Consider the following 26,139-nt stretch of genomic DNA (forward strand, 5'->3'; position numbering starts at 1 on the left):
CACACACACACACACACACACACACACTCACACACACGCACACACACACACACACACACACACACACTCACACACACGCACACACACACACACACACACACACACACACACACTCACACACACACACACACACACACACACACACACACACACACACACACACACATTGCAAACAATCCAGTACACAAGGAGTAGAACGTTTTTATTGTCATACAATCCTAATCTACGTATTACTTATTCAATGATGCAATCCGTCGAATGAAAAGCTCTCTTTAGTTCATAGTAAAAGAGCATTTGTACACATTTGAGGGCGAGGGACCATAAGTAGTTAATCCTTTGACAGCAGGGCTTTTTTGTAACAATACATATTGGTGCACATTCACCGATATTAATATCAATTATGTCTTATGTGTAGCTATTAACCAGTATGGCACTGTGCCTAACCACTTCAACATAGGCCGCACCATCGACGTATGGAAAGCACAGATATGAAAAGGAGAGATATGAAAAGATTTAGAAAAAAAGAAAAGAATAAGTAAAGAAGCAAGAACAAAGTAAAGAAATCCCCGTATCGTCTTTCAAGATTACAAGTCAAAGCAGTTTTGATCAGATTCGTAAAGATTGTGGCGTAGTATATACACTGAGCACAACAAGTTAAGGATATATTTTCAGTGGTATAGCCCAGATGTTTTCAGCAGTTTTTGGGTCTGAAATATACGTGTATGTGAAGATCAGTCTTTCCTCTGCTCAAACATGTGCTTCTTGGATCTGAGCAACATTTGGGTATGACGTCACAGGTCCTTGACTACGTCTACCCTCAAAAATGGCGTTTTTTGACGGCATGATTCCCTTTCAACCGTCGAAACGGTGACTTAAACTGAATGGTATTTTACATTTTTTACATCCGAAAGTTTATTTGGTGTCTTACCTAACAGTCCATACAAATTTTGTTCAAATGAGATCTAGCGTGTAAAAGAGAGCGACCACAATCCTAAAAAACAGCAAACAAATCCAGGGTTTGTGTGGTGTTTTTGCTGGGTAGCTGCAGTTGATATGCAATAAATCTAAAACTACAAATAGTAACCTCTCCGAATACCACAGAACGATGACAAAGACCCTCGTCTGTATTCGCGCTAGTACTTAGAGCAAACAGATCCCGAGACTGGACGTTGTAATCGTTTTCCGTTAAAAATGTGTAAACGTTCGTAACGTCCCAGAAACAATTTGATATGCACGCACTTTTGTTTACTTTGCACAGAATAGTGCCATTGCATGTGTGCCAAGTTTCAGAAATATTCCTTCACGGGCTCAAAATTTATGATCATTTGAAAAGAGGTGAAAAGTACTGTCCCTGGTGTCTTTCGCACAACTTTTTTTTTTTAAGGATTATAAAACACCATAAAAACCCAGGATTTGTTGTCGTTTTCCAGGATTGTGGTTGCTCTCTTTTACACGCTGGATCAGCCTGACTGCGCGGCAGATTTGAACGAAATGTGTATGAACTGTTAGGTAACACACCAAATAAACTTGTTGATGTCAAACATGTAAAATATCGTTCAGTTTAAGTCGCCGTTTCGACGGTTGAAAGTGAATCATGCCGTCACAAAACGCCATTTTTTAAGGGTAGGCGTGGTCTCGGACCTGTGACGTCATTCCCAGATATTGCTCAGATCCTGGAAACACATTTGTGAGCTGAAGAAAGACTGGTCTTTAAATACACGTATCTTTCTGACCCAAAAACTGCTGTTTAACACCTGGGCTATACCACTGAAAAATACCCTCAACTTTTTGTGCTCAGTGTACAAATAATGAGATCGGAATCTTAGGAGTGTCCAAAGTAAAAGCTGTACATGTTTATAAGGGCAAGGAAAACACTATTCGATTCGCCGTTTTTTGTGAAGGGATTTAAAGTACGATTAAGAGAAGGTTGGAGGGGGTTTGGGTGTCAAACGTTCATCTGAACATGCAAGGATTTATGTTAACAGCATTGAGGTGCTATTTCACAGAATTAATTTTTCAACAATAGACCTTTCCCATCTGACATCAGCTATCATTGAATAGCCTTGTAATGTCCCTGAACTGTTCAAAGACGTGAACAAATTGGGATCGTCTTCTCAAATGTATTTCAATGACATCTTCAAAGGAGACGACACCACCAGCATATAAGAAGGGCGACAAAATAAAAAGAGAAAAGAAAGCGAAAAAAAGTGGACCAAGAAGAGAACCAACAGTACAATGACAACATTCACATTCAACGCAGCTTTAGTCGGGTCGTAAACGGCTTGACATTTTGTTACAACAACAAATGTAATGAGATCTTAATGTGGGGTTGCTGGAGTCCAACTTCAAAATATGTTTTTAGTAGCATAGAAAAAAGCACTCATTTGACCTAACACGTGAACAAATTAAAATCAAACTTATACAGTTTTTCGTCAGCAAAAGACCTGATCGATTTGTCCACATTGTCCAAGCACAGAAAAAAAGCACCAATGTGACCTACCATTGGAACATATTGAGGTCAAATTGTACAGCTATTCGTCAGCAGATGACTCTTAGATTGGATGAATCCACATTGTCGACACAATAACGCTGGAATGAGTGCGAGTCATAAGCAATCTATATCTTGTCACAACCGCATGACGATATCTTGGGTATAATGGTGGTCGGGGAGTTGGGGTGGGGGTTTGGGGGAATTGGGTGTGTGTGGGAGGGGAAGGGTGGTGTGAAGGAGAGAAGAATGGTAGAGGCGGAGTGGGGGTGATCGCAGGCGGGAGGGTGATCGAGGGTTGTATGTGACTTTGATTACGCCTTTTAAAGGAATCATGATAAGCAAATAAGAAAATCAGGTCACCTTAAGATATCGATTTTGTGCGTGTTTAAAAGCGTTGAAAATGGACACAGAATTGAGATAGCTAATGTAGACATACAAAACCGCAGAACAACGAAAACAATATTTATAACAAGCACATAAATAGGGAAGACAAAAACAAATATAAATACGAATGTTATTCGTGCACAGAAATAAACACGTAAACAAAACAAAAATCGTAGAATTATACAATATTTGTATTATTCATTTCAGTTTAATTTTGATGGGCAATGATACACTTTCCTGTAAATAGTGCACGAACAAACAATCCGACTTCTAAAACTACAATCCTAATAACAAAAAAACACAATAAAAGGCATGATAGCAACAAAACTGTTGTGGAGATCGCTAGATACCACTGGAATCGAATGGAAGGATATAGAACATTATGGAACTTACTTTGATTAAGTGCGCAGTCACTCATGACGTAAGCGTAGACGCTCATCGAACAGATGGAACTGTGTAGATCTAACCAGATTAGTGTCGATGTTTCCCTTGTATTCTCGTATGTCCATTAACTATATAAGTAGGGCTGCGCACACGTATTGTTGTTCTTTACCAGTCTTGCACTTGTTCTTTCTTACACTGTGCTGAGAGATATTGTCACCGTTGTTCCAGCTGTTAATAAATCTACAGAACCTACACAAATCGTTGTGTCTCCTTTGCGACTGAGAGTGACGAAAGGAAAAACACGACAACTGGCGTCGACGACAGTTACTTCCCTTGTCTATTCGGAGTGACTTATTACTGCAAAATGACGGAAACAGAGCAGCTGATAACGCTTCTAAGGGAGCAGTTGGAGCAACAGCAACGCCAGCACAAGGAAGATATGGAGCAACAAATGCACCAGATGGAGATGATGATGAAAGTGTTCAGTGGTGCCGCAGCTTCTGCCAGGGAGGAAAGCTACGACGATCCGAGTGCTTCGAATCTACGTTTTCCCATTACTACACAGGCAGCTGCAATCCCATCTTTTGTTGCGTTTGATGCAACATCGGAACTGTGGCCTGACTACTGGTCAAGATTTTGCACGTTTGTGGTCGCCTACTCCGTGCCGGAGCAGCGCAAGGCTCAAGTTTTCTTGACGAATCAGACTGCTACGGTCTACAAACAACTGGCAAATCTGGCTACTCAGCAAAATCCGCCCAAGGACATCAACAGTTTGACAATGGACGAGATTGTCAAATTCATGAAAGAACAGTTCGACAGTTGGAGGCAGAAAGACAGGAAACTAACAAAGCTGAAAATAGTATTGTTCACAGTGTGGTTAAACATTTCCTTTAAATCAGAACAAGAAAGTATATTTTGAAGATCCCTACCCCCCAACCATCCATTATATTATAAACAATTAAACAAAGATAATGATAAAAACATGTGCCATGTAATAGCCTGGCCAGGGCGGGGATGTAGCTCAGTCGGTAGCGCGCTGGATTTGTATCCAGTTGTCCGCTGTCAGCATGAGTTCGTCCCCACGTTCGGCGAGAGATTTATTTCTCAGAGTCAACTTTGTGTGCAGACTCTCCTCGGTGTCCGAACACCCTCGTGTGTACACGCAAGCACAAGACCAAGTGCGCACGAAAAAGATCCTGTAATCCATGTCAGAGTTCGGTGGGTTATAGAAACACGAAAATACCCAGCATGCTTCCTCCGAAAGCGGCGTATGGCTGCCTAAATGGCGGGGTAAAAACGGTCATACACGTAAAAGCCGTGGGAGTTTCAGCCCATGAACGAAGAAACATAGCCTGGCCAGAACTGAGACAATGAGACAAAAACGAGGCGGAGGGGGCCATTAAAGGATGAGACAGATCTTTGTGATCTTTAAAACAAAAATCATCTAAACCATAGAAGCAAACACAGAATGCAAAACTACATAACACACATAAGCTTCCCAAGAACACCAGCACCCAAGATGGCGACCAAAGTGATGGCTGTGAACTTCAAGCCTTCCGTCTGAGACCTACAAGGCTGTGGCATGTAGGGTGCGGGTGTCAGGGGTTCAGAGGGGTTACATTGCTGAAATACAAGAAGGAAAATTGTAGTTTAATTATAAAAGGCTGTTCAAAGCTAGAGATTTTCGAAATTTAATGACAGATGCGAAATATGTTCAACCGTGTGGTGTCCGATTTTGGTTAAACAGATTTGATATTGACATTGATGAAAAAGTTTGGCTCAAAGCAAAAGACACATCAACCGAAACCAGATTAAGAGAATTACAATGGAAGATATTGCATAATATATACCCAGCCAATATTCTTCTCTTTAAAATGGGACTTGTAAATAATGATAAATGCCCTAATTGTATAGATCAAGTTGATTATATTGAACACTTTTTTTTTCCACTGCAGTAAAATTAACCATTTCTGGGAGTATGTTGAGAACTTGTTTTACACTGATGTGCTGAATGGTGTGCAAAATAAGGATGGCTTTGCACGGGATGCATAAGCATCTTACTTATTTGATTTTAATAGGAAAAATTTGCATTAGCAAATTTAGATATGGTACACCCCTTGAAATATTATTTATTTTTCAGAGGGATTTAACACTCAAAGGCCTGTTATGAAACAAGAGTAATGTTTACTCTGAGTATTTGAAATGCCGATCGAGTTTTATTGGAACGCGCAAGAAAAAGTATCCGTTTATCTCCACGGGGAGTGTACTCAGTACCACTGACGGTTATCGATAATTTAATTCTCTTTTAGCTTTATACTCCGTTATCTGTTTTGTGTTGTTTGTAATAGTATTTTTGTCCTTATGTTAACCCACCCATCACCCCCCCCTCTCCCTTCCCCCCATTTCCCATAGTAAAGAAATGTATGTAATCACTTTGCACTTGTAATGTTTTATTATTTTTTGTATTATTATTATTATTATTATTATTATTATTATTATTATTTATTATTATTATTGTTGAATTGTTTCTTGTATTGTTTTTGCTCTCCCTCACCCCTCAACTCCCTTTTATGTACATAGTCTGATTTCTTTTTGTTTTAGTTCCTTTTATTTGGTGTTGAATGAAATGTGTTTTTATTGTGTTTTTTAATTTTCCATGTACCCTCACGGGGTTTTATTGGAATAAATAAAACTTGAACTTGAACTTGAACTTGTTCATGCGTGTTCCCATCCCCAGCAAATGTAAACCAGCCCTCGGATCTGCTTCAAACTTTGGCACCTATTGCCTCATCCAGTTTTTGCTTAGGATGCAAAGTCACGATTTGTTAACCTGAAACCCTGAAATACAATGAATATTTGTTTAGTTCTTTCGGAAAATTTACGTAATACGACACGATAAGTATACACATTCGCAAAAAGCAATACAGATTTTGGTCAGCCTATTGGTCATAACTTCTGACATTTTCAACGCAAATCATTGAGAACTTGAGCATATATGGCTCTTTGAGTGGAGGACCCCCTCAAAAATGGCCGCAAAACGTGCCTTTTTTGCCTCTGAAACGGTTGACACCTACCGCCTTTGACAAAAGGCTACATAAAGACTAGAGAAGTCAGGTTCATAAAACAAAATGTTCTGAACAGGAAATTGAATGGCCTCTCCAATGGTTGTCAGAAGTGTTTGGTTTGTGCATACTCTTATTTTTTGCAGATTTTAAAACACGGGGCTACGGTTTTTGTCAGGTCGATTTTAGGGGTGATAGGCTGTCACGGGATGCCTATACAAATGATGTCATATCCGGCTTTTTGTGAAAATTGACGCTGCACTGTCACGCCCTCATTTTTCCACCAAATTGGTTGAAATGTTAGACAAGCAATCTTTGACAAAGTCCGGACTATAGGATTGCATTTCAGCTCGGATTTAAAAATTCAGTTAATAAGTTTGCTCATCAAAGGTGTCATTGAAATCGACATTAAACAGATTTAATTGATTGCATCGTATCTTTCATCATATGTTCAATATAAAATATATATTCATATATCATGTTTACTCTTAAAATGTGATCACAATTAACAAAAATAGGATATTTAGTACTACGATTAAAGTTTAAAAACCGGATCTAAAAATGATTTCATCTTATTCTTTATCATTTCCTGATTCCAAAAACATATAGATATGTATCGATTGGACATTGGATTTCCCTTCTTTGAGCCATGTGACGTCAGAGGCCTACAAAACTTCATATTTGGGCGTTTCAGGTTAACCGAAACTTCAAAGGAAGTACTTACTTCATATTTGTGACACGCGGATTAACCCACAGATCAAAACACACGTCTGCCAAAAACGCAAATAACGTATAATTCGTGCAACAAGTGCTACTGTCCTCCACCGAGCTAGCCACGTAACAGGTCACAAATCACTGTCATCCCTGGCCATCTACCAACACACTTCAGCTGAACAAAAGATGAACATGGGAGACACCCTCCATCAGCATATTGCAGGCAACACACAACTCCAAGTTTTGCCGCGGCCAAATTCAAACCTCTCTCGAAGTTCACTCAGCTCTGTCGCACACACAGCCACCGGCCGAGTCGATATGCGCGGGGCACGTAGTTTCGACATGTCCTTTGAAAATATGAATTTCTTCCTCAGCGCAGAAATGAACCTGACATGCCACCATCCACGACAATGCAAGTTCTGCCTACTTTCCACAACTGTACCATAAACAACTTGAACATCACAATAACAAAATAAGACCCAAACGTGTTGATTGTCTTTGCTGTTAACCCCACAAGCAGCCAAGCTAACTCAATGAACTCGTCCAGTCTTGATCGCGAGACAGGGTGACGACAAGCGTGCACAACAGTTACTGACACTGACGGTGCAAAGAGATGTGGCAATTTAATTGATGTTTTATTTGATGTTCATGAATTTTCCGTTCCTTTGATTATGTTTTGAACAAAATGTTGCGATAATCAAATATTCTAATGTTAATTGAAGGAGTTAAATCAACTTTTGAAGTTGCACTATTTTTGTGGCGCATTGAAGTGTATGTGTTTGGTGTAAACAGGTGTTCTTGGTGTGTGTGTTTGATTGCATGTGTGTGTGTGCTCGTTCAATCGTTTAAACAACAACAAAGTCAGTACCTGAAAGGAATTCGATCGATACATAAATGTTATTTGCGTTTTTGACCAAAATATGTAGAGGTTACACGCCGAGTCTCAGTGATTATCAAAAATAATGGTCGAAGTTAGCGGATCATGAAAAATGCGAGCTTTAGCGAGCTTTTTCATGACCGCGAACTGAGACCATTATTTTTGATAATCACTGAGACGAGGTGTGTAACCTCTTTATTCCTCCTTTCTTCAGTTATTCAAAGAAAAGAGGAAGTTTTTTGCGAAAGTTTGATCGAATCCTATTCACTCAACCAGTCAATCTGCGCAGGCGATCGATTAATGCGCGGTTGTATAGTTCCGTGCAAATCATTCCATTCTGTTAACACTTCTTGTCAGTTTTCCTATTTTGGACTAAAATCAAGTACACAGATGTAGAGGTTACATGCCGAGTCTCAGTGATTATCAAAAATAATGGTCGAAGTTAGCGGATCATGAAAAATGCGAGCTTTAGCGAGCTTTTTCATGACCGCGAACTGAGACCATTATTTTTTATAATCACTGAGACGAGGTGTGTAACCTCTTTATTCCTCCTTTCTTCAGTTATTCAAAGAAAAGAGGAGTTTTTTTGCGAAAGTTTGATCGAATCCTATTCTCTCAACCAGTCAACCTGCGCAGGCGATCGATTAATGCGCGGTTGTATAGTTCCGTGCAAATCATTCCATTCTGTTAACACTTCTTGTCAGTTTTCCTATTTTGGGCTAAAATCAAGTACACGGATATGCTGTTATTCTGCTGTGGCGGCAAAGGCAGATATTGTGTGTTCTGTATATGTTTTGGTATCGTTTAGGATAATGTTTTTTCGTCAAATGGGACTAGCAGACGAACTTTTGCACCCGTGTTCCAACGTTAAAAACTGTATGAAGTTAAGTTTTCTGGGGAAAATAGTGTATGAAACCGCTTTATGTTGTTTAAATTGATGAGATGTGTGCATTTGGTTGCGTGTGATCTGTTTATTAAATGAAATATTGTTGAAAACTGACCGTCGGATTGCAGTCTGTTGTCGAAGAAACTGAGTGAAAAGAAGGGGAACTACTCTTGTCGCTAGACAAAGTATGAGTTACTTGCCTTGGGAAATTGCTTGTGATGAACGTCTGATCTAGACTCAGAAAACAACCGAACTCATGGATTTTATATGGAGATTCATGTGTTCAGGCCTGTAGTTGTTAATTTAGATGCGGTATGTTTGTATTGTTTGCTCCAGAGATGTATACTTCGTACGTTAGAGCGTTCGGAACTTTTCAGTCGAAAAAAGTAGTACCGAAACAGAACAGCTTCTCAACCCATTGCACTATCGAGGATTCAGGCTGTTGCTGGGTCGTTATTTGTTTGGTTGCTGGGTCATTATCGAAAAATAACTACCCCTACAAGTTTACAGAGGTAAAGAAGCAGAGGGGGGAATAAATGCTGTTATTCTGCTGTGGCGGCAAAGGCAGATATTGTGTGTTCTGTATATGTTTTGGTATCGGTTATGATAATGTTCTTTCGTCAAATGGGACTAGCAGACGAACTTTTGCACCCCGTGTTCCAACGTTAAAAACTGTATGAAGTTAAGTTTTCTGGGGAAAATAGTGTATGAAACCGCTTTATGTTGTTTAAATTGATGAGATGTGCGTGTGCATTTGGTTGCGTGTGATCTGTTTATTAAATGAAATATTGTTGAAAACTGACCGTCGGATTGCAGTCTGTTGTCGAAGAAACTGAGTGAAAAGAAGGGGAACTACTCTTGTCGCTAGACAAAGTATGAGTTACTTGCCTTGGGAAATTGCTTGTGATGAACGTCTGATCTAGATTCAGAAAACAACCGAACTCATGGATTTTATATGGAGATTCATGTGTTCAGGCCTGTAGTTGTTAATTTAAATGCGGTATGTTTGTATTGTTTGCTCCAGAGATGTATACTTCGTACATTAGAGCGTTCGGAACTTTTCAGTCGCAAAAAGTAGTACCGAAACAGAACAGCTTCTCAACCCATTGCACTATCGAGGATTCAGGCTGTTGCTGGGTCGTTATTTGTTTGGTTGCTGGGTCATTATCGAAAAATAACTACCCCTACAAGTTTACAGAGGTAAAGAAGCAGAGGGGGGAATAAGACATGTTACACAGATCTCGACAGTCATTGTTCACCTCGACCGCTATCGCGGTCTCGGAGAACAATGACTGTCTCGATCTGTGTAACATGTCATATTTTGGTCAAAAACGCAAATAACGTATATGTTGTATTCAAAACAAGTTCAGAAAGTTGAAAAGAATACAGAAAAGCGCGCTTTCCTGCTTAGCGCAATACGCTACCGCGCTATACTGGCTTGTCAATTTCACTTCGTTTTGCACGTGAAAAGTGAACGATTTACTTGTCACGGAGCTTGACGAAGCTGTATTGTCTTGGTGAAAAAATGCAGTGCGTTCTGTTTCATTCCGTGAGTTCGACAGCTTGTCTAAATGTAGTACATTCGCCTTACGCGACTTATTTCTTCATGTTTCTATCCTTTCCTTTCCTCCTATTTATTTATACTTGCGCGGGTTTTCCCTTACCACAACGCTGATGGAGACATAGTAGGGCTTGCTGGACAGAGGACCAGGCACCATGCCAACGTCAGTCGCCAGGACTGGAAAGGTGATGACCTCCCCTCCAGTCAATGCTCTGGTCAAGACAATGGCCCCAGAAGGCTCCACTTTCGCTCCATTACCAACACCTGATAGGATAAGCATACATCTGTATTACTTTGAGGCTGCTCTCTTATGCGGGACATTTTGCCTGCATAACTGATGGATTTGAAATACATTATTTCTCCACAGCATACACACACGCACGCGTGCACACAGACGTATCCACAGAAGACACAGACACTCAGCCACAGCCACAGACACAGACCGACAGACAGACAGACAGACAGACACACACACACAGACAGGCAGACAGACACACACACACACACACACAAACCAATCAAAAACAAAACCTAACAACAACAACAACACCAACACCAACAACAACAACAACAACAACACCAACAACAACAACACCAACACCAACAACAACAACAACAACAACAACAACAACAACAACAACAAAAAACAAAAAACAAGCAAAAAACAGAACATTACCTGAATAAGCAAAGACATTGTTTTGGTTATAGGCAGAGTCGGCATCCTTCGCGTCATCGACGCTCCCGACAACAGTACCGGATGATGTCTTGCAATCCTGGACTTCAATTCGCTTCGCTGGTTCTTGCTGAAAACACAGTGTCGAGGTAAGTGTGTGTCTGTCTGTCCACTTAACAGATCATTGGGTTGAAGGAAGTGTGATGTCATGTTTTGTTTTGCCTTACATTTACGTTCCAATAACTTTTTTTTTTCTCTCCATTTGTGCATGCCGATGTGGCATGCATTCACCTACTTTTTGTTGTAATTACGTTTGCTCAAGCCATTGCACGATGTAAAAAGAAGTAAACCGTGTTTTTATTGTGGCACCTTGTTGTGACCCGTTTTTGTGGAGCGTTAATATTTTTACGTGAAATTCACGTGCTCCTTGTTCAGTTGTTGTGACCTGGTTTTGGTCGGAGGGTCACAAACTGCGTCGTTTAGTTCTAGAACACCGTGAGATTCACGTGTTTTTTTTTCGTGTCTTGATTTTTAGGTGAGCCCTGCGAATCTGCGTTGCAAGTTTTAGAATACGTGTGACTCACGTGTTTTTAGCTTTGTGATGTCAGCTAGTTCCTTGGTCTTCTTTCTGTTAAATATACCGTTTTAAGTTTTGAGCATGCACGGAGTGCGTGATCGGTTACTGATTGGTTGTAAAATAGTAGTTTCACCCGATTCTGTCTTAGGAATGTTGTTGGTTGGTCAATCCGGTGACCTTTGACTTTTGAATAACTATTCCATGTTAGGTTTTTGTTTCCATAAATACCACTGCTTGACTCCTGTCTCGTCAGTCGATCTGAGGGTTTTAGGAAGTGTTTGGTTTTGATCTGTAAACGTATGAAGGTTATCAAGTGAACCAACGGAGTGTTTCTTATGTTTTAACGTCAACGTAATGTTCTTGGAGACAGTTGTTTCTCAAGTGTGGATCGTTTTGTGCCCTTCGTTTGTGAGGCAACACGTTTTTGGTACTGCTGGTCAACCCACACAGCGCATAAGGTAATTTTGTTGTTACTTGTTTGTGTTGTGTTTTGGTCGCCATTTTGTAATGACTTTGTGAGTTGTTTATGTATAACGTGAGTTGAAAGTCTGACTTGTTGTAGTGTTTCTTTATTGTGTGTTCAACTGTTCTAGTGTTGTGAACGTAAAGCAATGTTTTGTAGACGCTAGAAAGTCGCTAATGTTCATAATGATAACTTGCGTTCATAGTTACGTTTTAGAAGGTGTAGTGTGGTGGTCCCAAGGAGCGGGATCACTACTAACGGCTAGCTAGAGTGTGTAGCGTGGTGGTCCCAAGGAGCGGGATCACTGCTTAAAGGCTAGATAGAATGTGTAGTGTGGTGACCCCAAGGAGCGGGATCACTGCTAAAAGCTTGTTAAGTAAGTTTTTGTAAGGTTTAAATCTGTGGTTAACGAAGTTCGAAGTGAAACGTTTTCTCCGACTTTTTCAGCCTTACGTTAAAAGAATTTAGGTAAAAGAAGCTTGCGGTCTGTGGTGATCGTTTGTAAACGGGCTTATTTCTTGTAACGTTATTGAGGGAAAGTGGATGAGTAAATATCTTGTTTGTGACTTTGATTAACGCAGGAACGTTGTCGTTAGGAGACTTTTTGGTATGACACTGACAGTTTGCTTTGTATTCCTGGCCTGATGAGTCAACGTTTTGTATTTTTCTGAAAGTAGCCTTTTCGGATTTAAACGTATGTATGCTAAGTTTCTTGAGTATTCTTAGTGCTTATGGTATTGTTGAACGTACGGAACGTAACTCTTTATTGTTGTTGAAGGACTAACCAACGAGTGTTTGGTATTTGTAACTATCTTGTCTGTTTGCCTTTGCCATGTCTAATAATTTGTTTTCTTTTCTCTTTTTCTTTCTGTTCATAAGTTTTTTACCGCAATACGTAGTACTGTAACTATATATATGCATTACTGATACCTAGTGTCAGATGTAAAATAATAAACCAGTACTTTTGCGCGTTATCGCTTGTAACCTGTGTTTGTCATTTCGTATGAACAATATGTAGTACCAGCCTCGCTCACGAAGGCGCGCACAGTAAAAAACTTTAGTTGCTGTCGTCCAGTAAAAAAACTTAGCTTGCTGACGCCCAGTAAAGAACTTGTGTTATTGATGCTTAATGAACGTAAACGTAGCTGTTGATAACCAGCAAAAGACTTTATTGTTACCTGTCACTGTGTTAATGAACCATAGTTTGACATAGATCAACTTGTCGGTTAGAGATCTTCCTACTCCGTATCCGGCGCTTTTTTGTGACTTTTGTGTATTATCCCAAACGACCCTCAGATCGATTCATTTTACTTTATAACCAGATAAACCTTATGTAGGTTTTTAGTGCTTTTGAATAAGCGAACATTGTAATGGAGAAGATTCCAGTAGATAAACCATTGGAAGCTTCAGGTTATGACATTAACGGCGATGAAGATGAACATTCTCAAAGGCCTAGGCGTGACATTAAGCCTACTGAAAAAGGTAGAGAGTACCAGATTGAGATCAAAACTAGAAACTTTGCAAGACAACGAACATTCTTGGAACGAGCAATTGATGAGGTAGTAACAGAGCTTAACCAAGAAACTCCTAATCAAGAGTCGTTAACCAGTCAAAACAGGTTATTTTGAGCATGTACAAGGATCTTGGTGACATAGAGAAAGGTCTTCGTAGTATTGGTAGCGGTGAAACCATTCAGGAAAGTTGGGATGATGTTCAGAGAACAGTTCAGAACATTATGTTTGACATTGATCGAGCTCTTGACAGACAAACGACTAGCGTGCAGGTGACTAAAGAGCCTACTTCCAGGCATAGCAGTGTTACACCTAGCGTTGGGTCATCCACCCACAAGTCAGCCAGTGTTAAGTCTGCCATTCATAAAGTAGCTAGCGTTACGTCAGCCATCCACAAGTCAGCTAGCCACAAGTCAGGTATCAGGAGATCAGGTAGCCAAGTAGCTTCTCGCGCCGAGTCTCTCCGCTCTAAAAGTGTTAGCTCTGAAGACACTAAATTGGCTCTTAAACTAGAGGCTGCATCCCTGGCCATAAAAGTGGAAGGTGACGCAATAAAGGAAGCTCAGTTTAATGAACTGGATCTCTTACAACAACAATATGCTGAGAGAACAGCAGCTAGGCAGACTGAGGAAGCTGAGAGAAATGCAGCTAGGCAGATCGAAGAAGCAGCTAGGCAGGCTAAGGAAGCTGAGAGAACAGCAGCTAGGCAGGCCGAAGACGCAGCTAGGCAGGCTAAGGAAGCTGAGAGAATAGCAGCTAGACAGGCCGAAGACGCAGCTGAAGCAGCTCTTGAAGAGATTAAACAGAAGAAGGCTTTGAGACAAATTCAGTCCACCGAATTAAAAACTAGCTTAAGAGAACAAGCTATGTTACAAGTATTGGAACAAGGTGAATCCGTTCAGCAGGATCTCCCTGATCTACCGTCAGTTGATTTGTTGAACACTAGGTTCCACCCTCGTCCTTTCGTTCCCTTGTACAGTCTTGTAGCCCCTCCTCTAAACAATAAACAAATAGCGATAGGAATAGGGACAGGTGCTGCCGTCATTGCTGACCAAGGGACACACCAGCCAGCCTTGGACGCCACGTCTGTTCCTGTCTGTCAAGCTGCCGTCATTGCTGACCAAAGGACACACCAGCCAGCCATGGACTTCACGTCTGTTCCTGTCTGCCAAGCCGCCAGCACCCGTGACATCTCTACTGTCAACGCTGCTGTCACCAACTTCGTCGCAGGAACCACAACGACTGAGCCACGACAGCACGCGTTACCTGTCGTGGACCTCGTCGTTGGAGTCAGCGCCTCTACAAGCGCCGCTACTACCAACAACGCCACCTACGAGGCGTACGGACCTCAACGTAGAGAGGATGTCAACGCCCCCCATCACGCCGGAACGAGCGCTCCTTTCGTCCATCGGGAGCCCTCCACACCCAACTACACGACGGCTGCAACTACATCCTCCATGCGGCCTACAGCGCTGCTGACCACACTGCAGCACCCTCTCGGTGCATACACTGGTCAGCCGCCTCTGCACAACGTTGGACACTCAACGACAAGCGTCACAGGCTCTCGCCCGCCTGATCTCGACCACACAGGTTGGTCCTATCACCTACCAGAGACAAGGGAAGGTGATGAGACGCAAGAACGACACACCTACTTCCCAGAAGAACGTCACCAACGCATGGACCACAGACGTCTTCAAGTTACCCCACCCTGTTTCCCCTATGATACCCACCTACATCCCAAACCAGAGCCTTTCGTGCCCACATTCCTGGACCCACATCAGACCACCCCCAAAGTTATCTGGGGAAACGAAAACGCAAGGCCCCCTGCGTACATGAACTTTGACAAGGAATGTCATGCAGATCGTCCATTTGCCTCCTACCCCCCGTCTGCGTACTACCAACGTCCACTTGCTACTCCTGCCAAGCAGGACACTCCTATGGACTCTCTCGCCAAAACCCTATCAGACGCTCTGATGATCAACCGTTTGCCGATGCAGGAGCCGTGCATTTTTGTTGGTGACCCTCTCCAATATCCAATTTGGAGGTCGTCGTTTTCGTTCCTCATCGAGAGACAGAACATAACCAGCAGTGAGAAGTTATTGTATCTGCAACGGTACATCGGAGGTCAAGCAAAGGAGGCCGTGACCGGCTTCTTTCTGCTAAGAGAAGGTGATGCCTACGAGAGAGCCATGGAAGTGCTGGAAAATCGGTTCGGCAACTCATACGTCGTTTCGCAAGCTTTCCGGACCAAGCTGGACGAATGGACCCCAGTCAAAAGCAAGGATCCCAAGGGACTCAGAAGTCTGGCCGATTTCTTGCAGCAATGTTCCGTTGCTGCCCAGGAAGTTGGTGGACTGAGCATCCTGGATGATGCCCAGTACCTACGGAAGATCGTCGGAAAGCTCCCAGACTGGATGAGTCACAGATGGTCTAGAACAGTTGCTCGAACCAAGGTTGAAAAGAAGAGGTATCCTCTGTTCAATGAACTCGTGTCGTTCGTTACTCTCGAAGCAGACATTTCTAACGACCCTGTTTTCGGCTTGACAAGTGCATCGGGGACACCAAGAAAGTTCACAACGAACCTGTCAACCCTGACAGAGGATGTCACCGCATGTCTGCACTGTCAACTTCCGGACCATGACGCTGGGACATGTAAGGAACTCATAGAGAAGCCTCTGGTTGAGATACGAGATTTTCTGTTCAAGAACCGTATCTGCTACGGATGTCTGAGAAGTAAGGATCACCAGAGCCGTCAATGTATGCAGAAACAGACGTGCAAGAAGTGCAAGAAGGCTCATCCCACTTGTCTTCACGATGACAATTTCAAATATCAGAACAGTATGAGTGAAAACAAAGGGGCGAGTGAACACAAGAACAATTACCGTACCTCTGCTGCTGACGTTCAAGAGCCACTGTCATCGTCGACCCCTACAGTGTCTGCTCTTAAGGCCAGCGAGGAAAACAGCATCGGTTTCACGTCTATGATCGTTCCCGTTCTCGTTTCCAGTGACTCTAACCCCAACGTAGAAGTGCTGACGTACGCACTACTGGACACTATGTCCAACGCCACTTTTGTAGTGCAGTCAGTGGCTGAAGAAGTTAAAGCCAAATCGCAGCCGACTACACTCAGGGTCTCCACACTGACTGAGGACAATGCTGTGGTCTCCGGCAGGAAGTACTCTGGATTGCGTGTCCGCTCTCCTACCTCCAGTGAGTTTGTCAGGCTCCCTTCTGCCATCTCACGACCTTACCTGTCCGTTGACCCCACGCAAATCCCCACCTCAGAGACTGTCAAAGTTTACCCACATCTCCAACACCTGTCTCCTAAACTGCCCCCCTTGTACCCTGACTGCAAAGCAGGCCTCCTCATCGGCTACGACTGCGCTGAAGCCCTCATGCCCCTAAACGTTGTCCAAGGACTGCCATTTGCAGTAGAGACTAAGTTAGGTTGGAGCATCGTCGGCAAGGCACCGCATTCCGTCGCCTTTGATGGCATAGCCTCGTCCATGCGCGTCATCGTCAAGCCAGGATCGAGGGAAGAAGAACGTGTAGCTCACGTCTACAAGGTACAGGTGGACGAAGTCTCGTGTACTGACTCATTACATGTTATGGAAAGAGACTTTGCAAGTGACTCAGGATCCATGTCCCAGGACGATGTAAAGTTCATGAAGATCGTGAAGGAAAACGTAAAGATCAACGAAGCTGGTCACTACGAGATGCCCTTACCATTTCGACCAGAGAAACCGTCTCTTCCTGACAACAGAGGTGCCGCAGTCAAGCGTCTCATGGGACTGAAACGCCAGTTTGAGAAGAAGCATGGGTACCGTGATGACTGCGTCAAGTTCATGAAATTACTCTTGTACGGGCTGATCGTGATGTGTTTTGCCTCTAGGGCAATCCACATTGAAACCCTGGATGACATGTCAAGTGATTCCTTCATCAACGCCCTACGCATTGTTGTCTCCATGCGAGGAAACATATCACGCATTTGGTGTGACAAAGGAACGAACTTTGTAGGTGCATGCAACGAGTTCAAACTGGCATGGAAAGAGATGGACTCTGAACGACTGACATCAAAGATGCTGGAAAGCAAATGTGAGTTCAAGTTCAACCCCCCTGCAGCTAGTCACATGGGTGGCGTTTGGGAGCGTCAGATCCGAACGATACGCAGCATCCTGAATGGTCTTCTCAGAAGATCAGGCCAGCGTCTCACTACCTCATCACTTCGTACGTTCCTATACGAGGTGATGGCCATCGTGAACAGTCGACCACTGTCTGTCGAGTCATTGGAATCGGCAGATGGACCACGCCCTTTGACCCCCAACCACGTCCTCACCATGAAGTCAGGTGCCATCCTTCCGCCCCCTGGTGTGTTTGAGGATCCAGACCTGTACGCCAGGAAACGTTGGCGCTGTGTCCAGCGGATGGCAGACGAGTTCTGGCTGCTATGGAAGAGTCAGTACCTTACACTCCTGCAGAAACGTCGTGTCTGGCAACGTCCCCAGGCAAACGTACAGGTGGGAGATGTTGTCTTGCATGACCAGAACTTGTGCAGATCAGAGTGGTGCATGGCTCGTGTAATCGAGGTGATGCCTGGATCTGATGGACTGGTCAGACGAGTGAAAGTGCATGTTGGAACAAAGGCTCTAGACAATCACGGCCGTCCCACTGGTGATAGTCGCATATTAGAGCGACCGATTCACAAAATGACTGTTAGTTGATCGTGAAAATCACGAAGACAAAGCTGTGTAGGCGAACTGAAAGAACATTGCACTTTGGAGTGTTTTTCCAATTTGACAGTTGTAGATTGTTGCGGTTTGTTTTTATACCAGATGATGTAACGGACAGTTATGTTTTAAGTGGTGCGTTTTTTTATGCCGTCGAGTAAATGACCAGTGGCATTTAGTTGAAACGAGATGTGTTGAAACACTGAAAATGATTGAACCATAATATTGTTGTGTAAATGTTTTGCAACACTATGATTTTGAGTTGTAAATTTGAAATGTCAAAATCTGCGTTATTCTTCTTTTGATATAAGGAATATGTTTGTACAAAGGTTTTTGAAGTAAATTATATTAATATAATTTCCGGTGGGAGTGTGCATGCCGATGTGGCATGCATTCACCTACTTTTTGTTGTAATTACGTTTGCTCAAGCCATTGCACGATGTAAAAAGAAGTAAACCGTGTTTTTATTGTGGCACCTTGTTGTGACCCGTTTTTGTGGAGCGTTAATATTTTTACGTGAAATTCACGTGCTCCTTGTTCAGTTGTTGTGACCTGGTTTTGGTCGGAGCGTCACAAACTGCGTCGTTTAGTTCTAGAACACCGTGAGATTCACGTGGTTTTTTTTCGTGTCTTGATTTTGAGGTGAGCCCTGCGAATCTGCGTTGCAAGTTTTAGAATACGTGTGACTCACGTGTTTTTAGCTTTGTGATGTCAGCTAGTTCCTTGGTCTTCTTTCTGTTAAATATACCGTTTTAAGTTTTGAGCATGCACGGAGTGCGTGATCGGTTACTGATTGGTTGTAAAATAGTAGTTTCACCCGATTCTGTCTTAGGAATGTTGTTGGTTGGTCAATCCGGTGACCTTTGACTTTTGAATAACTATTCCATGTTAGGTTTTTGTTTCCATAAATACCACTGCTTGACTCCTGTCTCGTCAGTCGATCTGAGGGTTTTAGGAAGTGTTTGGTTTTGATCTGTAAACGTATGAAGGTTATCAAGTGAACCAACGGAGTGTTTCTTATGTTTTAACGTCAACGTAATGTTCTTGGAGACAGTTGTTTCTCAAGTGTGGATCGTTTTGTGCCCTTCGTTTGTGAGGCAACACGTTTTTGGTACTGCTGGTCAACCCACACAGCGCATAAGGTAATTTTGTTGTTACTTGTTTGTGTTGTGTTTTGGTCGCCATTTTGTAATGACTTTGTGAGTTGATGTATAACGTGAGTTGAAAGTCTGACTTGTTGTAGTGTTTCTTTATTGTGTGTTCAACTGTTCTAGTGTTGTGAACGTAAAGCAATGTTTTGTAGACGCTAGAAAGTCGCTAATGTTCATAATGATAACTTGCGTTCATAGTTACGTCTTAGAAGGTGTAGTGTGGTGGTCCCAAGGAGCGGGATCACTACTAACGGCTAGCTAGAGTGTGTAGCGTGGTGGTCCCAAGGAGCGGGATCACTGCTTAAAGGCTAGATAGAATGTGTAGTGTGGTGACCCCAAGGAGCGGGATCACTGCTAAAAGCTTGTTAAGTAAGTTTTTGTAAGGTTTAAATCTGTGGTTAACGAAGTTCGAAGTGAAACGTTTTCTCCGACTTTTTCAGCCTTACGTTAAAAGAATTTAGGTAAAAGAAGCTTGCGGTCTGTGGTGATCGTTTGTAAACGGGCTTATTTCTTGTAACGTTATTGAGGGAAAGTGGATGAGTAAATATCTTGTTTGTGACTTTGATTAACGCAGGAACGTTGTCGTTAGGAGACTTTTTGGTATGACACTGACAGTTTGCTTTGTATTCCTGGCCTGATGAGTCAACGTTTTGTATTTTTCTGAAAGTAGCCTTTTCGGATTTAAACGTATGTATGCTAAGTTTCTTGAGTATTCTTAGTGCTTATGGTATTGTTGAACGTACGGAACGTAACTCTTTATTGTTGTTGAAGGACTAACCAACGAGTGTTTGGTATTTGTAACTATCTTGTCTGTTTGCCTTTGCCATGTCTAATTTGTTTTCTTTTCTCTTTTTCTTTCTGTTCATAAGTTTTTTACCGCAATACGTAGTACTGTAACTATATATATGCATTACTGATACCTAGTGTCAGATGTAAAATAATAAACCAGTACTTTTGCGCGTTATCGCTTGTAACCTGTGTTTGTCATTTCGTATGAACAATATGTAGTACCAGCCTCGCTCACGAAGGCGCGCACACCATTCATAACTGTGGAATGTCTGTCTGCTTTTGAGATTCTAATCAAAAGACATCATCGTCTGATGTGACGTAGATCTATAGTAGGCATACATATGTCGTGCCGAATTCACGTAATTGCCGATTCCGCGTAATGTGCAACATGTTTGCCCATTTCGCGTAATCGGCAAAACGCTGCCCAATACGTGAAATCGGCAGCGTTTTGCCAAAGTCGCGTATAGGCTTCTAAAATGTGCCCATTTTGGAAATCGGCAGCCACTTTTTGGTTTTAAAGTTCTCAAATGCCTGGGATATCATCGCACTTAGACAACTAGATACTCCAATGGATAGATATCGCAATAATCTATAAGTTATGGCAAGTTATTGCAGAAAGTGTAGTTTTCGTGCATTTCCGGAGTTATGCTCGACACAGACCAAAATAGACCATACCAAAACATAGTAGGGAGGTAAAGCAATGTTAATGCAATGTTCTGGTGACACAAAACGTAACAGACTGGCTGTCGCTTTTGCGAAATGGGCACATTTTAGAAGCCTTTCCGCATTGTCGGCAAAACGCTGCCGATTTCACGTTTTGGGCAGCGTTTTGCCGATTTCGTGAAATGGGCAAAAATGTTGCCGATTCCGCGAATTCGGCAATTCCGTGAATTCGGCACAACACATACACGTCACAGATCTCACAAACAGTGAAGTCATTATTTTGTAAGGAGAAACAAAAGATCAACATACCTTAAACAACCTTACATATCAGGAAAAGGTTTTGAAGGTAGCAAGCTTGATGGCCATGTGGTTGTGCACATTTTTCTGCTGATAAAGATATAACTTCGACAAGAATACGTCAATTATATGGGCTATTCTTTTGTACATTACTTCGTGACGATTGATATATAACTTTATCCTACATACGTGAGAGAGACACCCGTGAGATAATAATCGTTCAAATCACACGTGTGTATATCATGTAAAAGAGGTCATGTCAAGCAAGTCTGGCAGGGACCTGTTTTTACACTGCTTATGATGCCAAAGTCACCAAGACAAACGTCATTATAGAAACACAAATTGCGCTCGCTAATTACCCTCGATGAATCTTTAGAACTAACACGTCACGCCACACTTTCAGAGTGACGTTTCTTTGCTTTGACGTAATAGATTGCACGAGGCTTTAGAAGAGATCGAGGTTCCAAAACAAGCGTCTTCAATCATTAGTTGCCTCGACTGCAAGACATTTTCAGTAAAATACACGTAAGTACAGTATGTAGGATAAACAGAATACTACATGGCTTGCTGTGTCGTACACTCGTTGCTTTTTCAAATAGTGAACAGCTCGCTTTCGCTCGCAGTTCAATATAGTGTAAATCTGGTACGACACAGCAAGCCATGTAGTATTCTCTATATAGACTATTATGCTTCGGTTTCCTGGAGTGCCGTGTTGCACATTTTTTTTCTTCCGATTAAGAGTTAATTGCGACAATAATAAGTCAGTTTTACTTTCCGGCTGACGCCGCCTTTACATTATATTCATGTCGAGATAGTTTTGTTTAAACCATGGTCGGTACATGGATGTTGTATGCCATACCCACCATCAGCGACAATTATACCTTTCTATCTCATGAGTATAATACACGGTTGTTGTTGTTGTTATTGTTGTTGTTGTTGATGTTTTTTTATTTTTTTATTTTTTTTATTTTTTTTTATTTTTATTTTTTTATTGTGTTGTTGTTGGTGTACACTTTTGAGGGAAAAGGAAAGTCTTGCCGACAAACTTCCATGTTTTCTGACAACATGGAGACAATTTTATAAGCAAACTTACATTGGCCATAATACTCACATCCTCACCCAACCTACCCATCCAAACAAACCCACACAATTACAAATGTAGCGCGAAAAAAACGGCTCACATGAAAGACAGGCGGGTTGTCGTTGCAGTCCACAAATCGCACTGTAACCTCCGCAGTGGCTGTCTCCCCCCGACGGTCCGTCACGGTCACTGTGGTCACCACGGTCTCCTTCCCTTCTTCATCCGTGTCAATGCCGTAGTCAACCACAGTGGAAATTACACCTGAAAACAAGAAGAACAAGAATGTATTCCGCCATATAGCATTAGCACCATTGGTATGTATCCTGGTGGGGATAACGTGCACACACCCAATCACTCCTTACAAAAATATGTAATGGTAGTCCCAATCCTCAGAAGACGTAAACAATCATAAAGAGGCAAGAATTGAAATCAACATTTAAACAAAAATGCACACACAAAAACGACTCCAAAAATGAAAGATATATAACATAACAAAACAGAGATATAAAACACAACCACACAAACAAACAAACAAACACAAAAACAAACAAACAAATAAACAAACAAACAAACAAAGCAAAACATACTGACAAAAGAACAAACGGGCGACCTGTTTGTGGATTGACAACGAATGCTCCTTTCTCGTTTGGTATGATGTTAGTGAACTTGATGACGTCATCTGTGTCCGGGTCTCCAGCGCGCCAGAGTGGAGTGAGGTCAACCTGCAAGAAGTTCACGTCATATACAACTAATAGTTAGTTAGTCACGTGCGTCACCACGCTGACGTCATCATTATATAGGTTGTTCTGAGAAACATGAGCGGTGCAGGGGTCACTGTTATCGGGAGCTGCCAGGTTTGTCAGAATAAGCAGATAACTATAGCTGTCAATGAAGTAAGTTTTGAATGTTGTTTATATTCATCCAATGAAGCTTCAAAAAGTGTGCGTTTGATTCGATTTGTTTAGTTATACGATCATCGTTTTTTTATACGAACACCTTCTTTCGACATTGCACTAAATACGCATTTTCAACATTGCGGATTTGTGACATCTGTTTGCTGAACAGATTAAATGTTCTTTCAAACAGGAATTGAACGATTCTGTCATATATTATCAGCATCACCTGTTTAATTTCATGTTGCATAAAACACACATCCAGAGAAAAATCACTTGCAAGAAAATGTCACAAAATAAGGCGAGACATCATTTACGTTATTTGGTCGTAACACAAGGATTCACTTTCAGTCCTAAACTGCAGTGAACAATTGTGTGTATAAAACTATAGCTTGTCTCATCTGTACATTTATTTTTAAGCACAGAGTAGCATAGCAATAGTAGGCATAGAATGATACTTGTCGTTTAAATAAAAGCAAAGGAGGGTAAAGAGGAAGGTTGGCAATAACATGACAACCCGTATTTTCCACCTGGGACTGTCACGACAGACGTACACACCAAGCAGGTGACTCTATGCAACACGACTTAGTTGGAGTTGCATGTGACGTGTTGGGCAAGTTGATTTTGTTCGTGACAAGTCTGCTTACTGCTTTCCGCGCATTACATTGTTTTTGGAGCGCTATGTTTTTAGTTTTCCTTTTTTTATCAGCGATATCACGGCCGACACATGATACCCAAACCGAGCACGTGCTAATTTTGCTCATTTTCAGATCTTCAGATCAACGGTTTAAGAAATACCACTGTAAAGCTTTCATCATTCATAACTCATATCTGGGAAAGAGTTTGAAAAATATCTCCTTTATGTCTGAATGAGTTGTAACAAATGTTAATTTTCTACATTAGAGAAAATTCGTCTCTATTGTCATGTTTATTTTATATTTGTTTGTTGTTATTTTTGTTGTTGTTTTTTTTGGTTTTTTTTGGGGGGAGGCTCCATGTCACAAGAACAGGCACATGTTTCCGAGAGCAACCCATATACTTAAAACATATAGTCAATGTGTCGAACTCACAGAATGAAACTGAACGCACTGCATTAATTTTGTCCACCAAGACAACGCAGCTTCTTCAATCCCCGCGTCAAGGAAATCGCTCGATCACCTTTCACGTGCAAAACGAAGTGAAATTGACAAGCCTATTGTGCTATATAAGCAGGAAAGCGCAATTTCTGTATTATTCTTAACATTCTGAGCTTGTTTTTAATACAAACATATTATATCTATATGTTTTTGAAATCAATAAATGATAAAAAAAAATTAAAAAACATAAGATGAAATCATTTTTGGATCGATTTTTTAAATTTAAATTGTAGTACATAATTAATCTATTTTCGTTAATCGTGATTACATTTTTAGAGTAAACATGACATATGTATTTATATTTTTAGATTCAGAACTCGATGAAGAATACGATGCAATCAATTTTAAATCTGTTCGCGAAAATTCGATTTTAATGACAAATTTACAGAGCAAACGCATGAATTAATTTTTAAAGCTTCAGAGCTCCAATGCAATACCATAGTCCAGACTTTGCCAAAGATTGCTTGACTAAAATCTCAACCGATTCGGTTGAAAAATGAGAGCGTGACAGTGCTGCCTCAACTTTCACAAAAAGCCGGATATGACGTCATATAAGAGATTTATCAAACAAACATCTGGAGATATTATACTCAGGAGCTCTCATGTGAAGTTTTATGAAGATCGGTCCAGTAGTTATTTTCGGAATCAGTTTACACACACACACACACACACACACACACACACACACACACACACACACACACACACACACACACACACACACCACTACCCTCATCTCGATTTCCCCTCTATGTTAAAACATTTAGTCAAAACTTGACTAAATGTAAAAAAAAGAAAAGTAAAAGAAAAATAACAAAACGAGAAAGGTTTTCATTCTTTTCATTTATTTTTCAGCTTGAAGCGGACTGCATGCAACTGAGGCAAAAAAAAAAAAAAGAAGAAGAAAAAAAAAAAATAAAAAAAAAACGAGAAAGAAAAAAAAGAAAGAAAGAAATAAAGAAAGAAAGAAAGAAAGAACAGAAGAAAGAAAGAAGGAAAAAGAAAGAAAGAAAAAAAAAAGAAAATGAAAAAAAAAGTAAGAAAAAAGAACGAAAAAAAAAACAAGTCGCGTAAGGCGAAAATACAATATTTAGTCAAGTAGCTGTCGAACTCACAGAATGAAACTGAACGCAACGCAACGCAGCAAGACCGTATACTCGTAGCATCGTCACTCCACCGCCCGTGGCAAAGGCAGTGCCTGTGGAATTGACAAGAAGAGCGGGATATTCGTTGCGCTGAGAAGGATAGCACGCTTTTCTGTACTTCTCTTCGTTTTAACTTTCTGAGCGTGTTTTTAATCCAAACATATCATATCTATATGTTTTTGAAATCAGGAACCGACAAGGAATAAGATGAAAGTGTTTTTAAATTGATTTCGAAAAAAAAATTTTGATAATAATTTTTATATATTTATTTTTCAGAGCTTGTTTTTAATCCGAATATAACATATTTATATGTTTTTGGAATCAGCAAATGATGGAGAATAAGATAAACGTAAATTTGGATCGTTTTATAAATTTTTATTTTTTTTTACAATTTTCAGATTTTTAATGACCTAAGTCATTAATTAATTTTTAAGCCACCAAGCTGAAATGCAATACCGAACCCCGGGCTTCGTCGAAAATTACTTGACCAAAATTTCAACCAATTTGGTTGAAAAATGAGGGCGTGACAGTGCCGCCTCAACTTTCACGAAAAGCCGGATATGACGTCATCAAAGACATTTATCAAAAAAATGAAAAAAACGTTCGGGGATTTCATACCCAGGAACTCTCATGTCAAATTTCATAAAGATCGGTCCAGTAGTTTAGTCTGAATC

The 26,139-nt window shown here is 41.2% G+C and overlaps 1 protein-coding gene across 1 annotated transcript in view; it reads right to left on the bottom strand.

Moving 5' to 3' along the window:
* Window positions 1–185: 185 nt before the first annotated feature.
* The window catches only part of LOC138979419 (cadherin-22-like), a 26,642-nt gene continuing 688 nt past the window's right edge, over window positions 186–26,139 (bottom strand). The window contains exons 2-6 of the mRNA XM_070352142.1: window positions 22,902–23,013; window positions 22,392–22,552; window positions 11,036–11,162; window positions 10,463–10,623; window positions 186–4,882 (exon numbers count right to left, since the gene is read on the bottom strand). Coding sequence (XP_070208243.1) covers window positions 4,736–4,882; window positions 10,463–10,623; window positions 11,036–11,162; window positions 22,392–22,552; window positions 22,902–23,013 — 708 coding nt within the window. The 3' untranslated portion in view covers window positions 186–4,735. The remainder of the gene's footprint in view (window positions 4,883–10,462; window positions 10,624–11,035; window positions 11,163–22,391; window positions 22,553–22,901; window positions 23,014–26,139) is intronic.

Source organism: Littorina saxatilis, linkage group LG11, assembly GCF_037325665.1.
Source record: "Littorina saxatilis isolate snail1 linkage group LG11, US_GU_Lsax_2.0, whole genome shotgun sequence".
Lineage (NCBI taxonomy): Eukaryota > Metazoa > Mollusca > Gastropoda > Littorinimorpha > Littorinidae > Littorina > Littorina saxatilis.